Source organism: Schistocerca cancellata, chromosome 9 (genome assembly GCF_023864275.1).
Source record: "Schistocerca cancellata isolate TAMUIC-IGC-003103 chromosome 9, iqSchCanc2.1, whole genome shotgun sequence".
In the NCBI taxonomy this organism is placed as follows: Eukaryota; Metazoa; Arthropoda; class Insecta; order Orthoptera; family Acrididae; genus Schistocerca; species Schistocerca cancellata.
Window position 1 is genome coordinate 18,620,566 of NC_064634.1, and position 18,854 is coordinate 18,639,419.

An 18,854-nucleotide genomic window follows, 5' to 3' on the forward strand; every position below is an offset into this window, starting at 1 on the left:
ATGAAATGATGATTGGGACAACACAACGCCCAGTCCCTGGGCGGAGAAAATCTCCGACCCAGCCGGGAATCGAACCCGGGCCCTCAGGATTGACACTCTGTAGCGCTGACCACTCAGCTACTGGGGGCGGACTCTGTGTAACTACTAAATCCAGTGCTGTGGCACAGCGCAACGGTTGTCGTAGAAGCCTGACATGTACCAGTTGTAGGGTCTAACTGGTTTAAATTTATTTTTTTTATTTCTAGTTCTCTACCGCGTCATTTTCGTCATCGTATTGTCGTTTTTATTTTGTCCTGTTTTCCTTACAATCATTCGTTTTTCGTTTGAAATCTGCTTGCGCCGCCTACAGTCTGCGACCAAGTGCCAACGAGGACCGCTCATCGGCTGGTAACGCGGCGGGTCGTGTAGCCAGCGGAAGAAAGGTTTCGGGTAACCAATGCTGAGGAGAAATTTGTTTGCTTTGAGCACTGAAACTGGTTCTTTCTGTTTCGAGTTCGCTCGCAGAGGTTTGCTTTAATCGCCGTAACAAAGCGATCGCGATTTTAGCTCTGCCACAAATTGTTGACCGCCGTTTTCCCGGATTCACTGCATGTGACGAGGCTGTGTTTAGCTCAGAACCGAGTTTAAATTCAGGGCTACAAAACGCAGTTCAGTCATTGGGCACTTGAAATCAGCTGTCGACAAAACATGTCGCATTTGCGACATACCTCGCGGCTGCCGCTTCCTGCAATACACATTGACACCACTTCTGAAGTGACCCACTGTGTTTGGGTGTGGTCTACAATAACCGAGCGTTAGCCGATGTGGCAACACTGTAGCAGCAGGTGACGGACGACAAATATCAAGTAATTTTAATCAGACTATAGCTTCGACATCTACTGGGAAGGAAGGCCGCCCAAGTAATTCCCCTCATGATATTCCTGCTGCAGTCGGTGCATCGGGATATTGTTCATAATTACGCTTTAGAGTCACGTCGTAGTTGCAGAACTGCGAATAAAACTCATTGGGCTAGACTTTAGGTATTTCGGCTGCCGGCGAACGTAGGGCAGTCGACTTCGGTTAGCCAGCACAACAAACACAGTGGCTGAGAGCATTCTTGTTCTTCCTGTCGCTAATCTAACGGAGAATTGGCAACTTTGTAGACTGCATTTGGTAACTATGTGACCGTCGATTTCAGAATCAATAATTCGTCCGTAAGGAACGCATTAAGAGGGCTGCGACTGTTGGTTAATACAAATAAAACAGTTTCTGAGTCATTCACTGTGTTAAGAAGCACTATGGCAATGAGAGTGTACTACAGTCAATAATAGGTCGCTAGCTAAGTGATAATCTAGCCGGTTTGTGAAGTGGGAGATGCCTTACCTCCAAGCTGTACCGTCGCTGGAGACCTAGATAATTTGCCAGTTTTTTATCTCTTCTCTTCTTGAGCTACAAGCTTCCAGTTCTAAACCCAGTTAGGAAATCTCAGTTCCTCCACCTTCAGTCTTCGCTATAGTGCCCCATTGATCTAAGGGTGAAATATTTCAGAAATTGAGACATTGAACCGTTGTACACACTTATTTTCTATTTATACCGACATAATTTTAAATTTTTCGTAAACACACAATTGGAGTGATTTATCTATCACATTACATAATTTGTTCACTAGGTTCCTTTTTAGGTCTACTCTGACCGCCAGATTTGCATATGTTAGATGTAGTGTTGAAATGCTTCAAGGGTGGGACACAGGACTTGATGTCTACAAAAGACATATCGAGTTCAAAAGTCAGTACTGCCTTACTAATAACTGAAGTTTTGGGCAGCTTCGTATTATGAATATCATCAATTTATCGCGGAAAGTTGTAATTCGTTTGTATTAAAAAAGTGTTGATTTTAAAGTATTTCTCGTAGGTTTACTCAATATGACAAAACAAGAGAGAACTTAATCACCAACAATATAATTTCTCACAGTAACTAAAATACATTGATAATGTCTCAAGCAGTTTTGAACTCCGCACCTGTAGAAAGTTACTGAGCTAACAGTGTTGCCAGTCCAAGATTAAAGTGATTTTTCGACCACAAAGAAATTTTCTTGATGGTTGTTCGATATGACTCGAAAAAGGTGAACGTTGTTGGCACACGAATAAGTGAAGTAGGGATTGCTTTGCAGCCAAATTCAAATGGCTCTGAGCACTATGGGACTTAACATCTGAGGTCATCAGTCCCCTAGAACTTAGAACTACTTAAACCTAACTAACCTAAGGACATCACACACATCCATGCCCGAGGCAGGATTCGAACCTGCGACCTTAGCGGTCTCGCGGTTCCAAACTGACGCGCCTAGAACCGCACGGCCAGAGCGGCCGGCGCTTTGCAGCCAAGCACCTGCGAAATTTGCTTAGTGATATCGGCAGTGTGCAGACGAACGTTCTCGTTCAGTGGCAGCATTCGATGCAGTTTCGATGATAGCTTTTCTTGTATGGCGATTGCAAGGCGTCTCAGTTGTTGTCAGCAGAAGCTACCTGCGATAGTAACACCCCCGGGATGCAGTTCGTAACACCTACTTTGTGCCACCAGATGCATTAAATTACTTTCTACGAGTTCACACTGGTCTCTCCTTCAGAAACTTTTTGGTACAGCCAACCGTTATTTTCTTTTTACAAACTTAACAAACGGCGGTTCAAATGTGGTTGCCGCTCAAAATGCAGGTAGGCTGTCTGCAGCTCAGTAGACACACCGCTACACACAGTCGGTACAGCAATTTGTGGGAATACTTTTTTACCCGAGAAAAAATTACACTACTGCTGTAAGGTATGTGGAACGACAGCAAGCTCCCGGTCACCCACGTGCGGATTATCGGCATTGTTCGGCAATTTAAAAACACGCAAGCCTGAGGTAATCTTTTTTTATGAGGGGCACTCAAATGGAAATCGAACACCCGCGACAAAGGGACCGTGGGATGAGTCTGTTGAAACGTAATCACGACACGCGTTAAGACATTTATCCCGCTGGGAGGCGAGATGATCAATTTCTGTTTCGCAGAACGCGGTCTGCCGATGTCTATTCCACAGCCGCACCCCCCCCCCCCCCCCCCCTTGCACTCTCTCGTCCGACTTCAACCGACGTCCACGCACGTCTTTCTTCAGGTCGCCAGCGACGTGAAAATCACGCGTTGGAAGATCCGGGCTGTACGGGGGATGTTGCAATGATTCCCAACCAAACAACCAAATCATTGATTCGTCCTACTGTGGTTCCGCGGGCGTGAGTGCGTGCAGCGAGCGAGCGAGAAAAGCAGGCCACGTCTGCTACACAGCTGTCTGGAGGGTAGTCGAATCGTAGGCGCTGGCCGTACGATATTCTCACAGCTGGGCGAACACACTCCAATAACTTGTGATGTGGCAGTATGCCCATCTCTTACCGCAGTGGCGACAGCATCGAAACGTAGCAGGGGTAGGCTGACCTGTCACGTGGACTGTGTGTTATTTTGGGTGTTCGGTTTTCATTTGACGGACTCGTATATCGTAAATTTAACGTAGGTCGCTGAAGGAACTATGAGTCTACCTTGTTATTGGCAAAAAAGCACAGGTCATTCCCATTTTCAACAGAGGGTGTAGTACACATATGTATTACTATACGACCTATTATGGGACGTGTGTTGTAGCCACGCATCATTACGTTTATGGAGAGCGAAAATAAAAATCAACATGAATTAAATTGCACAAATAGAAGTCTTGCGGAAATCAGCTCGCTCCGCTCCTCCGTGAGACGGAGAGAACAAGAGACATATGCGCCCAGGTGCATGCCGTGCTCCTTGACTTCAGGAAGGCGTTCGACGAAGTTCAGCACTGCTGTGTAGCGAACAAAATATGAGTTTTGCGAATATCGAACCAGCTTTAAGGCTGGCTGAGGGCTTCCTAGCAGATACAACGCTACTCGTCATTCTAAGCGTGACACACGACAGACGTAAAGGTAATTTCGGGAGTACCCCAAGAGAGTTTCAGAGGGTTGTTACCACTTACAATTTACAGGGGATAGGCAAAATAATGTGATCACCTGTAGTTGCTTGGGAATGTTTTATTAATAAGGGATTGGACCACCATTTGCCCGTAATAGAGCTGCGATTCTTCTTGGAATACTGGCATGTAATGATTGTATAGTCTCCAGTGCAATGTTAAGCCACTCTTCAGTCAGAACCTCGAACTCCTGTAGTGACGAGAGAGGCGGAAATCTGCTCCGGAGTCTGCGCTCCAATACCGCCCACAAGGGTTCGATAATGTTCAAGCCTGGGGACAGTGCTGGTCACGCAAGATGCTGCAGATCAGTTGCATGCTCCTCATACCACGACTGTACCGTCCTGGCTGTGTGAATGGGTGAATTATCGTCCTGAAATATGGCTTCATTGTTAGGAACAGCAGTTGCACCGTGGATGCACCTGATCGTCTAAAATGTTCACATAAGCGTGCACCAGCATTGCGTTCTTTCGGCAAAGATGCCACGGATCACCATCTATCCTACTTCACAGAGCAGACGAGCCACCGAACTCCACGTTCTGTGGAGAGTCGTGCCCTAGTGGTGGTTTCTACTGTCCTACCTCTTTCCGTAGATGCTCACGACAGTAGCACGTGGACATTCCATCAGCTTCGCTGTTATCGAGATACTCGTTCATGCGCTTTGCGTAATAATAATCTGCCCTTTGTCAAAGTCGCTCAGCTCAATGGATTTCCCGGTTTGCAGCCCATATCTTTGCTAGGGTGATTCCCAGTCCGTGTCTGCTCCGCTTACATACGTTTGTTACCGCATCACGTGCCCGCAACACTACCATGTGGCATCCATCTTCGCGGTGGGCAGTGGTCATAATGTTTCGGCTGATGAGCGTAACTTATTTTGATAACTAGTCTATTACTGTTAGATTACACTGTAAAGAGTAGCTGTCCTAAATAGCTAGGAGTAAAACACTGTAACCAAACCACACGCCACGTTGAGATTCGCTGAAAGACTGCTAAGGAAATGTAATTCCCCCACAAAAGAAGTAGCTCACAAAACACTCATTCGAGCGATTCTTGAGTACAGGCCGTCCTTACTGAGATGCCCGATAAACTCCACTGGCAAACGCTGTGCGACACGGAAAGGCTAACTTTTATTAAATTCCGAGAGCAGGTGTTCCGAGAAGAGCCAGCCAACATGTTTCTTCCTCCCTCATACTTTTTCGTGACATAACGTCAGATCTCCCCTTTGCCTCTCGTCTCTCCCTGTCCTCTTTCCTCATGACTCTGACTCTTCTTCTCCTTCCGTCCTCCTACTATGTATCCCAACACTTACTTTCATCTCCTTTGTTTCCTATCCAACAGACCCCCTAAATTTTTCCCACACCTTTCCACCCCCTAGAACACATTACCCCGTCCCCATCATTTTCTCTCGGTGCAAATCATTCACCATTTAACTGAAAGAACACCACCATTTTTATAATGTGTTTCAAATACATATGTTTGTTTCTATCTTTTAATCCTTTGATTTTCAACCTAAACAACAAAGAAAATCTAGTATTTTAATCTTTTATATCAACGCCGAAAAATTTTATTCCTGTTATAGATTTTGAAACCATACGCAAACTTTTCAGTTTATAATCACATTTTTTCCACCTGGGTTTATATTTCTAAAAAAACTTTTGGCTGAAGAGCGGGGAGTTGTACTGCAAACAGTCCACACTCTACCCATATGGGGCGAGAGGATTAAATAACCATAAAGAGAAATATACGGCCATGAGGCACATTGGAAGATTGTAACCACTCTTCCAGTCAGAAAAACAGCTGCCTGGACTGTTGTCAGGGTTGGAAATTCGACAGGGAAAAGTTTTCGTCTCACTGTCACTGTCTTTATCATCACGTTTGCTGTCAGTCGTTGCTGCGACTCATCACCCTCACTGTCAATTATCGCTTTGCCAATGGTCATCACCTCTGCTGCCAGTCATCACCTTCTTCGTCAGCCATTGTCACCGTTGCCAGTCACAGTTTTCACACCCATAATTTCCTTTGCCACCATTTTCATCACCTGCCTGACCCTGCCATTGCCGAGTTTCTTCCAGCTTCTGTACTGCTCGCCTCAAAATCTACGCTGAACCAATTCATGACTGGAATGTCCACAGTCATCTGTTCCCACCCATACTCCACTTCCATCTCCGCTTATTCTTTACCCCTATTTGCTAATCCCATGTGACGTCCCCACATCCACCTTCCCCATTACTCACATGCCTCCATCTGTCATCAAACACACACACACACACTTCATCCCCAGACTAAACAGACTCCTTCTTTTCAGATGATACAGCTCCAGCACGTGCGGCAGCTGTATTGCCGCCGCCACCGCAGCCAGCATCAGCAGGAGTGCACCAGTCAGCAGCACCACCGACTCTTATTGTTGCTCTGTTGCCAACGCCTTCACCACTATGTCTGGGTCCAGATGCAGAAGAGCCAGCTACAAATACTCTGGCCTCAACCACACTTGCTGAAACTTCATATCCAGCAGCTGTGTCTGAACTAGCGACATCTGCATCTGCTTCAGCTACACCAGCTCCAGGTAAGGAAAACGTCCATACCACATCTCAGTCCCCAACCAATAAGCTCACACAATATACCCCCAATACATCCTTGCAAACTACCTATCACACACACTGGACCTGCAACTGAAACCCAAAAAACCCCACTGCAGCCCCACACACCAGAACCTATGGACTCCACTCCTGTCTCATCCCAAACGTCTCCTCCAACACATTCCTTCATCTTGTCGCGTCTGGACGTCAAGATATTCAATCCTAGAACCGAGTCGCTTGAAATTGAAAAGAATCTTCCAAACTTTGAAAAATTTACAATTCATACCCTGCAAAATTCCATCAACACCAAGTCCTGCAATCCTGATTTCCACACCAACCTGCTGCACATACTTCCTGCCATAAATTTTGGTTCACATGCCTTCCTGCTTCCACTTAGCCCACCAAGTTCTAGACAACACCAGACCCCACGCCTCTCGCCTGCTTTAGCTGCTGTGATCAAGGTGGCTGATCCAAAGATCACAGTGGATGGAGTCGAGTATAAGCTACTGTATATTCCAGTCACGATTCTTAGATTCGACACAACTATGATTCAGCGTTCCTAATCGGTGTCTTCTCCGAAGACACATGTACCACAGAGTACTTCCTTCAGAATGGAGCCTTCATGCACCACCATAAACACAAAGTAGAACCTCCCTGATTCCGAGCCTAAGCCTACAATTTCCACAGATGCCTCTTCCACAACGACCTTTAACCCCACACCGCAAAAACCCATCCGCATGCCCCGACTGTAAAACCTCCACTTGTACCAACACTGTCCTAAAATCCAGTCCCCAACTCTCTGCAACACATGCAACCAATTCCTAACCACGTACTCCTACAAGTGTAAAGCTATGTCCCGTCCAGAAAAACGATGAACTGACTATCCCAATGTGTCCTCACGACGCATCACTTCACCCAAAACAACCCCCTACACCATGCACTCACTGATGAAGACATTATCCACTTCATTATCCCTGTCATTCAGAATGCACAACCATTCGAGTGTGCAGGTATCCTCCATGAAGTCATGCTGCCAGCCCGTTCTATGTCCCATGTAAATACCACTGCCACGTGTTCCCAAAACCAGTCCCCCTTCTTGTTTTCCCTACTAGACTCAGATTTGTGCAGCACATTCGACCCCGGAGCACCCATCTTAACCCCAGAACATAACTAGATCCCTCCAATCTGTAGCGAGCTACCAAGCAACTTGGCTCCCTTATACTACAGTACTCAAAGTACTGAAAGTTCGTCGGTGGGATTCTGGTTGATCCTGTATACACTCCGTTCCTTATAATTAAATTTTTGCATTATTCCACTCTCCAATAGAAACACTCGCGATTAGTAAGTTGACGATTGTTACTAAGTGAAACAGCAGCCTGACTTTAATTTTCATGTGGCCATGGCCAAATAGATAAATGCTAATCGCATTTAGCTGCTTCGAGAGTCGTTCCTAATCATGATGCGGCTACTCGACAATGTCCACGCAAAGATTAAGGGTTCTCCAATAATCAACACCAACACCGTTTGATTTATATATCCTGTTTAGACACAATATGAAGCAGTCACCATTTTCGTCTCACAATTCTAGTTATGGCCAAATTTTCCCATTATGAGAATATTGAAGGGCGATATGTTTTAATTTTTAAAAACCAATCAAAAGCCAAGATCGCACAAGATATTTTTTATTCAAGACAACCGGTCTCAACAGTCTTAGCTGTCATCTTCAGGTCTTAAACATTTTTTGTAGTAAAACATGTTCATTTTACGCTGAATCTCATGCACAAAATGTCAAGTGGATAAAACTCATCACATGAGTTTCAGCGTGAAATGAACATGTTTTACTACAAAAAATGTCTAAGACCTGAAGATGACAGCTAAGACTGTCGAGACCGGTTGTCTTGAATAAAAAATATTTTGTGTGGCCTTGGCTTTTGAACAGTTTGTAGCACTTAGTTATGGTCAATGCTATCATAGGTCAGAATTGTTAATATTCCGTCACATGCTGTAAGAATGGTCACCACACGCAATCTACATCTACGTCTACGTGATTATTCTGCTATTCACAATAAAGTGCCTGGGAGAGGGTTCAATGAACCACCTTCATGCTGTCTCTCTACCGTCCCACTCTCCAACGGCACACGGGAAAAACGAGCACTTACATTTTTCCGTGCGAGCCCTGATTTCTCTTATTTTATCGTGATGATCATTTCTCCCTCTGTAGGTGGATGCCAACAGAATGTTTTCACAATCGGAGGAGAAAACTGGTGATTGAAATTTCGTGAGAAGATCCCGTCGCAACGAAAAACGCCTTTGTTTGAATGATTGCCACTCCAATTCATGTATCATGTCTGTGACACTGTCTCTCCTGTTTCGCGATATTACAAAACGAGCTGCCCTTCTTTGTACTTTTGCGATGTCATCCGTCAGTCCCTCCTCATGCGGATTCCACACCGCACTGCAGTACTCCAGAATAGGGCGGACAAGCGTAGTCTCTTTGGTAGACCTGTTACACCTTCTAAGTGTCTGCCAATGAATCGCAGTCTTTGGTTAACTCTACCCACAATATTATCTATATGATCGTTCCAATTTAGGATATTTGTAATTGTAATCCCTAAGTATTTAGTTGAATTTACAGCCCTCAGATTTGTGTGACTTGTCGCGTAATCAAAACTTTGCTGATTTCCTTTAGTACTCATGTGAATAACTTCGCACTTTTCTTTATTCAGGGTCAATTGTCATTTTTCGCACCATACAGATATCTAAATCATTTTGCAAGTCGTTTTGATCTTCTGATGACTTTACAAGGCGGTAAATGATAGCATCATCTGCAAACACTCTAAGACGGCTACTCACATTGTTTCCTCTGTCGTTAATATACACTCCTGGAAATTGAAATAAGAACACCGTGAATTCATTGTCCCAGGAAGGGGAAACTATTGACACATTCCTGGGGTCAGATACATCACATGATCACACTGACAGAACCACAGGCACATAGACACAGGCAACAGAGCATGCACAATGTCGGCACTAGTACAGTGTATATCCACCTTTCGCAGCAATGCAGGCTGCTATTCTCCCATGGAGACGATCGTAGAGATGCTGGATGTAGTCCTGTGGAACGGCTTGCCATGCCATTTCCACCTGGCGCCTCAGTTGGACCAGCGTTCGTGCTGGACGTGCAGACCGCGTGAGACGACGCTTCATCCAGTCCCAAACATGCTCAATGGGGGACAGATCCGGAGATCTTGCTGGCCAGGGTAGTTGACTTACACCTTCTAGAGCACGTTGGGTGGCACGGGATACATGCGGACGTGCATTGTCCTGTTGGAACAGCAAGTTCCCTTGCCGGTCTAGGAATGGTAGAACGATGGGTTCGATGACGGTTTGGATGTACCGTGCACTATTCAGTGTCCCCTCGACGATCACCAATGGTGTACGGCCAGTGTAGGAGATCGCTCCTCACACCATGATGACGGGTGTTGGCCCTGTGTGCCTCGGTCGTATGCAGTCCTGATTGTGGCGCTCACCTGCACGGCACCAAACACGCATACGACCATCATTGGCACCAAGGCAGAAGCGACTCTCATCGCTGAAGACGACGCGTCTCCATTCGTCCCTCCATTCACGCCTGTCGCGAAACCACTGGAGGCGGGCTGCACGATGTTGGGGCGTGAGCGGAAGACGGCCTAACGGTGTGCGGGACCGTAGCCCAGCTTCATGGAGACGGTTGCGAATGGTCCTCGCCGATACCCCAGGAGCAACAGTGTCCCTAATTTGCTGGGAAGTGGCGGTGCGGTCCCCTACGGCACTGCGTAGGATCCTACGGTCTTGGCGTGCATCCGTGCGTCGCTGCGGTCCGGTCCCAGGTCGACGGGCACGTGCACCTTCCGCCGACCACTGGCGACAACATCGATGTACTGTGGAGACCTCACGCCCCACGTGTTGAGCAATTCGGCGGTACGTCCACCCGGCCTCCCGCATGCCCACTATACGCCCTCGCTCAAAGTCCGTCAACTGCACATACGGTTCAAGTCCACGCTGTCGCGGCATGCTACCAGTGTTAAAGACTGCGATGGAGCTCCGTATGCCACGGCAAACTGGCTGACACTGACGGCGGCGGTGCACAAATGCTGCGCAGCTAGCGCCATTCGACGGCCAACACCGCGGTTCCTGGTGTGTCCGCTGTGCCGTGCGTGTGATCATTGCTTGTACAGCCCTCTCGCAGTGTCCGGAGCAAGTATGGTGGGTCTGACACACCGGTGTCAATGTGTTCTTTTTTCCATTTCCAGGAGTGTAGATTAGGAACACTAGAGGGCCTATAACACTTACTTGGGGAACGCCGGATATTACTTCCGTTTTACTCGATGACTTTCCGTCTATTACTACGAACTGTGACCTTTCTGACCGGAAAACACGAACCCAGTCGCACAACTGAGGCGATACTGCGTAGGCACGCAGTTTGATTAGAAGACGCTTGTGAGGAACGGTGTCGAAAGCCTTCTGGAAATCTAAAAATATAGAATCAATTTGACATCCCCTGTCGATAGCACTTATTACTTCATGAGTATAAAGAGCAAGTTGTGTTTCACAAGAACGATATTTTCTGAATCCGAGCTGACTATATGTCAATAAATCGTTTTCTTCGAGGTACTTCATAATGTTCGAATACAATATATGTTCTAAAACCCTACTGCAAATCGACGTTAGTGACATGGGCCTGTAATTCAGCGGATTACTCCTACTTCCCTTTTTGGGTATTGGTGTGACTTGAGCAATTTTCCAGTCTTTAGGTACGTATCTTTCTGTGAGCGAGCGGTTGTATATAATTGCCAAATATGAAGCTATTTTATCAGCATACTCTGAGAGGAACCTGACTGGTATACAATCTGGACCGGAGGCCTTGCCTTTATTAAGTGATTTAAGCTGCTCTGTTACACCGAGGATATCTACTTCTATGTTTCTCATCTTGGCAGTTGTTCTTGATTGGAATTCAGGAATATTTACTTCGTATTCTTTGGTGAAGGAGTTTCGGGAAACCGTGTTTAATAACTCTGCTTTAGTGGCACTGTCATCAGTGACTTCACCGTTGTTCTCGCGCAGTGAAGGTATTGATTGTGTCTTGCCACTGGTGTGCTTTATGTATGACCAGAAGCTCTTTGGATTTTCTGTCAGATTTCGAGACAGAATTTCGTTGTGGAAATTATTAAAAGCAGCTAGTATTGAAGTACGCGCCATATTTCGAACTTCTGTAAAACTTTGCCAATCTTGGGGATTTTGCGTTCTTTTAAATTTGGCATGCGTTTTTCGTTGCTTCTGCAACAACGATCTGACCCGTTTTGTGTACCATGCGGAATCAGTACCATCACTTATTAATTTATGCGGTATATATCTCTCAACTGCTGTTGATACTATCTCTTTGAAAACATTCCACAACTTTTCTACACTTACATGTTCAGATCGGAAGGAGTGAAGACTGTCTCTTAAAAAGGCGTTAAGAGCATTTTTATCAGCTTTTTTAAATAGATATACTTTGTGTTTCTTTTTTATGGTTGTAGGTGTTATGGTATTCAGCCTAGCAGCAACTGCCTTGTGGTCGCTAATCCCTGTATTCGTCACAACACTCACTATTTGTCCAGGATTATTTGTTGCTAAAAGGTCAAGTATGCTTTCGCAACCATTTACGCTTCGAGTGGGCTCATGAACTAATTGTTCAAAATAATTTTCTGAGAAAGCATTCAGTACAATTTCGCATGATATGTTATGCCTGCCGCCGGCTTTAAACGTATAGTTTTTCCAGCATATCGAGGGTATATTGAAGTCACCACCGGCTATAATTATATGAGCGGAGAACTTATTTGAAATGAGACTCAAGTTTTCTTTGAACTGTTCAGCAACTATGTCTTCTGAGTCGGGGAGTCGGTAAAACGATCCAATTAACAGTTTAGTCCGATTGTCAGGTATAACCTCTACCCATACTATTTCACACGAACTATCTACTTCAATTTCACTACAAGGCAAACTACCTCTGACAGCAATGAATACTCCACCACCAACTGTGTTTAATCTATCCTTTCTGAACACTGTTAGATCGTTTGAAGAAATTTCGGCTGAACTTATTTCCGGCTTTAGCCAGCTCTCTGTACCTACAACTATTTGAGCTTCAGTGCTTTCTTTTAGGGCTTGGAGCTCTGTTTCTTTCCCAACACAGCTACGACAATTTACAGCTACAATACCAGTCGTTTCTACAACTACCTTACCGTGTTTTACCTGCCCACTTTCTGACGGACGCCCCTTCTGTGGTTTCCTGAGACCTTCTAACCTAAAACACCGCCCAGTCCCTTCCACACAGCCCCCGCTACCCGTGTAGCCGCTTCCTGTGTGTAGTGGACTCCTGACCTATTGAGCGGAACCCGGAAACCCACCACCCGATGGCGCAAGTCAAGGAATCTGCAGCCTACACGGTCACAGAACCGCCTGAGCCTCTGATTCAGACCCTCCACTCGGCTCTGCACCAAAGCACCGCAGTCGGTTCCATCGACGATGCTGCAGATGGTGAGCTCTGCCTTCATCTCAGAAGCAGGACTGGCAGTCTTTACCATTTCCGCTAGCCGCCCGAAACCAGACAGAATCTGCTCCGATCCAAAGCGACACACGTCATTGGTACCGACATGAGCCACCACCTGCAGTTGGCTGCATCCTGTACTCTTCATGACATCCGGAAGCACCCTTTCCACATCCAGAATGACTCCCCCCGGAATGCACACAGAGTGCACACTGGCTTCCTTCCCCTCCTTGGCAGCCATGTTCCTAAGAGGCCCCATTACGCGCCTAACGTTGGACACCCGACTACCAGCAAACCCACCCTCTGTGAATGTCCAGACCTTGCGGGCCGAGAAGCTTCCTCTGGAACGGTGCGGACGACTGCACCCGGCTCAGAGACATCGTCAGCCACAGGTCGGCCCTCCCTGGAATCCAAAATGTGGCCAGTGCAGATGACGCGCACGTGGATATTTAACACATTGTAAGCTTTTAAGACACTTGTGAAAAAATATCGTCACGAATCGGTAATTTTTTGCTGCGGGTCAACCCGCGGCAGTGGGGACTCTCTCAGCCGGTACGACACGACGCATAGCTCACGCCCCCGCCCTCGAGGTCGATGAACTCCAAACTCGAATTCCGGCTGACTCTTACTCTCTTGCCGGCCGTGGTGGCCAAGCGGTTAAAGGCGCTACAGTCTGGCACCGCGCGACCGCTACGGTCGCAGGTTCGAATCCTGCCTCGGGCATGGATGTGTGTGATGCCCTTAGGTTAGTTAGGTTTAATTAGTTCTAAGTTCTAGGCGACTGATGACCTTAGAAGTTAAGTCGCATAGTGCTCAGAGCCTTACTCTCTTAGCGCTAGTGGTGCTTCACAACCGATTTTGCCTACCATCGACGTGTGCGAGGCAAAACGCCTTTATCGCTGAGTAAGGGATCGCGGACCCCATACATCCCCGCCCTAAAAGACTCCTTCGCAGCCGTAGGAGCCAAAGAAGAAAGAAAAAGTTGTTACAGATCACAAAAAAATACTAAAGAACGTGAAACTTAAGCACAAACAATAATATTACAAAGCATACTACATAAATTTCTTTGACGCCGATAGTGCACTGCCTCAACAATGAAATAACACAAAAATATTACACATCGTAGTGAAAAATACTAAATGTTATAAACAAATATGTTTTACGTTATATGACACAGAAATTCTTTCTTTGTAAAAAGCAATGAGTATTTTACACAGTTTTAATTTGCAGTTAATAATGAAGACTTACCCCTTTCAGCAGTCTGCCTGGGACATCAAACACGTAATTGTTGCTGCTTACTTTTCCTGTAGCACTGCACAAAAAAAGCTCTTATTAGCGTATCTCAGCTGCCCGTTCGGTGTGCCATTCTTTCAGCAGCACTTATGCCACCCATAATGTTATCACTGTGTAATGTCCGCTCTGGTACAACGCGTGAAGGCTATAGAGAAAATATTTCATAGTAATGGCAGTTCTACACTAAAGCGCCAAAGAAACTGGTACAGGCACGCGTATTCAAATAAAGAGACATATAAACAGCCAGAATACGGCACTGCGGTGGACAGTGCCTTTATAAGACAACAAGTGTCTGGCGCGGTTTTTAGATCGTTTACTGCTCCTACAATGGTGGGTTATCGAGATTTAAGTGAATTTGAACATAGTCGGCGCACGACGATTGGACACAGCATCTTGGAGGTAGCGATGAAGTGGGGATTTTACAGTACGACCATTTCATGAGTGTACAGAGAATATCAGGAATCCGGTAAAACATCAAGTCTCCGACATTACTGCGGCCGGAAAAAGATCCTGCAAGAATAGGACTAACGACGACTGAAGAGAATAGTTCAGCGGGACAGGAGAGCAATCCTTCCGCAAATTGCTGCAGATTTCAATTCTAGGCCATCAACGTCAGCGTGCGAATGATTCAAGGAAACATCATCTATATGGGCTTTCAGAGCCGAAGGCCCACTCGTGTACCATTGATGACCGCACAACACAAACTTTTATGCCTCCCCGGCGCCCGTCAACACCGCCATTGGACTGTTGATGACTGGAAACATATTGCTTGGTAGGAGGAGACTCGTTTCAAATTTTATCGAGCGGATGGACGTGTACTGGTATGGAGACAACCTCATAAATCCATGGACCCTGCATTTGAGCAGGGGACTGTTCAAGCTGGTGAATGCTCTGTAAAGGTGTGGGACGTGTGCATTTGGAGTGATATGGGACCCCTGATACGTCTAGATAAGACTCTGACGGGTGACACATATGTAAGCATCCTGGCTGATCACCTGCGTCCATTCTTGTCCATTGTGTATTCCGGCGGACTTGGGCAATTCCAGCAGGACAATGCGACACCCCACAAGCCCATAATTGCTACAGATTGACAACAGGAACACTCTCCTGAGTTTAAACACTTCTGCTGGCCACCAAGCTCCCCAAACATGAACATTATTGAGAATATGTGGCATGCCTTGCAACGTGCTGTTCGGAATATATCTCCACCCCCTCGTACTCTAACGGATCTATGGACGGCCTTGCAGGATTCGTGGTGTCAGTTTCCTCCAGCACAACTTCAGACATTAGTCACGTCGATGCCACATCGCGTTGCAGCACTTCTGCGTGCTCACAGGGGCCCTATACGATATTAGGCAGGTGTACCAGTTTCCTTGGCTCTTCAGCGTATTTTAAAAATGAATTAACATCAAACTTATTTGGCAAAACATAACTTCAGTACAACAGATTATACAAGTAACTGACAATGGTTTAATTTGTATTAAATCCTTCACATATAAATCTCTTGCTAACGTGGTTGACCAAAAATAAGTTTCAGAAGGAATGGGTACTCTTTCTGTCCTAGATTATGTTTCTGTACTTGAATAGATTATATTAATTTTGCAAATAAGGTAGTACATATTTTTATTCTGTTGACAGATATAGTTCAAAATTTGAAACATTAGTACACATCATTCCTTATACTGTGACAGCATTCTATTGTTTTAAACTCAATACAGAAGAGTGAATTACCAAGCTCAACAGCTAATTAGATGATCGAATTATTATTTCTTTGTTGTTCATGAATAATTCTCCAATTATTCTCATTGCACCTTACTCATCATCACTTTCAACATAAACACATACAGATACAAATAGGGCAACCTGTCTGATAATAAATGATAGTGTTCAACTGTTATCTCTTAAACTACTCCATATTTCATACATCTCAACTCACATAAATCTCTATCACATATAACTCTCTTAAACTCAGTATTACTCTTCCTTCAAATACATACTATTACACATTCATTAGCCTCCTTATCACCTCAATAAATACATAAAAATGCCTCCATGCACGTTAAGTTCTCTACACATTACTAGTTTCATCATATAAAACATCCCTGCACTTCATATTATTCATATAACCGTGTACCTCACAATCAGTATGTCATTTTACACTTTTTTCCTATTTGTCACAACCATGAGCTGTTATCTCATTCTATTTCATTGCTGTTCCTTTGCTGTTTCAGGACTCGCGAAACAAATTTACAAGTTTACAGAAGAATTATCTACCAACAACAATTAGCCTTTCTCAAGATTTTGATAAATGTTTCATCTAGATTCGGCATTTATCGTTATTCTTTCTGGCACTACTGTTTGTATAGTATGATATTGAACAATTACAGAAGTTATGTCCTCTTTTATCTCATTATTGCTTCATAATACTGTGACGAATGTACCACAGGTTTTACTAAACTGTTTCTAAATGATATATTTGGCGATCACTGCTTAATCTGCTTAATAATTTCCACGATTCTCTTAAACCTAAGGACAGGAAAGATGGGAGAGGTGTGAGACTTGAAACAGGATGTAAAATCTCACCCAGCTACGAGCATACCAGAGGCTATTTAGTATACTAGCAAAAAAGTTGCTAGTTCCCTATGCCCATTGTGGCTCTACTTCGTCACCTGGATTACCCTTATCTTCATTTGGCATCGACAGTACCTTTTTATGTTTTCAGCATGTTCCTTGTCATGAGCTTTCATTGTTTGTGCATAATCTATTTCCACAGTGTTTGGATGTTCAATCCATATCACCCTACATAGTTCCTTTATAAACATGACTGATCTTATGTATCTCAGAATTCATCTTCTTTGATTTGGCATGCACTTTGACTAGCACCAGGCCCCCACTCGATAAGTTATTGGCTTTATCAGTTTATCATGTCTATCTTGTCTCCTCCTTGCCTTCTTCCTCACACACACTTCCACTAGTTTTAATTTCTTCTCCCATGCTGTATCGCTCACTGGTGGGTATTCCAGTAATTTACGAAAAATACTATCAGGTCCCTGGTTAAGCAAGATCTGAGATGCGCAAATCTGGTATAATCATGTGGTAGATGGTTCCAGACACATTCAAATTCCTCCAACTATTCCTTCCATGAACCATGTTTACTGTGACAGTAAGTTCTGGATAGACAGTTTAGCTCCTTCATCGTCCGTTCTGCAGGATCGGAGACCATTCTATACCTGAAGATGGCTGTCCTTTCTATACGACGTCTATCCAGCATTTTTTCTCCATTCTTTGGACCAAAATTGTGATCCGTTATCATTCAGAGCTAGAGGTCCAAACAGATCGATGCCTACGATGGCCTTAATTGATGTCGGTATGATTGAATGCACACAGCCTTTATGTTGGACTGGGGTTGTCATAGTCTTTTGGCGGGTATCACAAGTACTTAGTACTATGCGTATACACCTTCCCCTTTTATTGACAATGCGATCTAATTTCAACTTATCAAGACATTTCTTTCGTCCATTAGGAGCATTACTATAATGTGTGCAGCAGATTAACTTATCCACTATGTGCTCTGGTACACATAGTTTCCAACTTTCTTCACTTTCGCTATATCTCTTGTTTAATATTTCATTGTGGACGTAATAGTAAGTACGAATCTTTTCTTCCTCAGCACACTTACATTTGATCTTAATCATCTTAAGCTTTCCTCTTCATTTTTCTCCCTAGGCACATTCCTCGAGAACCTTCTTAAGAATTCCGCATGTTGCAATCTATTCATTAGGTGTAGTGTGTTCACTGTTATCCCATGTGAATCAGTTGGTAATCCTGATAATGCATCAAGTATTATGTTGGGTTTACTAGGTTCGTATACCACTTAAAAGTCGTAGTCTTGTAACATCAGTGATCACCTTGTTAATCGACTATGTCGCAGTTTGCTGGCGGTCAAAAATGCCAGGACTTTGCAGTCATTAACCACCTTCACATGTCTCTGTGTCCAATATAAATGGAATCGTTTGAAACCCCATACAGTTGCTAGTACTTCCTGTTGTGTAGTAGAATATTTTCTTTCCCATGCATTTAAACTTCTGCTACCAAATGCTGTAGTTTCTACCACTTTGGTATCTCCATCTGTCTCCACTTGACATAGGTCTATGTCCATATGTCCACTCTGTAATCTGAGCTATCTGCACCCAAATAGAAGTCTTTAATGAAATCAGGGCCGGCCGGGGTGGCCGAGCGGTTCTAGGCGCTACAGTCTGGAACCGCGCGACCGCTACTGTCGCAGGTTCGAATCCCGCCTCGGGCATGGATGTGTGTAATGTACTTAGGTTAGCTAGGTTTAAGTAGTTCTAAGTTCCAGGGGACTGATGACCTCAGAAGTTAAGTCACATAGTGCACAGAGCCATTTGAACCATTTAATAAAATCAGGCT

At 44.8% G+C, this 18,854-nt stretch overlaps 1 protein-coding gene across 1 annotated transcript in view; it reads left to right on the forward strand.

Moving 5' to 3' along the window:
- The window catches only part of LOC126100720 (peptidoglycan-recognition protein SB1-like), a 153,162-nt gene that overhangs the window by 85,993 nt on the left and 48,315 nt on the right, over positions 1-18,854 (forward strand). The window contains exon 2 of the mRNA XM_049911339.1: positions 6,295-6,552. Within this exon, the coding sequence (XP_049767296.1) occupies positions 6,295-6,552 (258 nt within the window). The remainder of the gene's footprint in view (positions 1-6,294; positions 6,553-18,854) is intronic.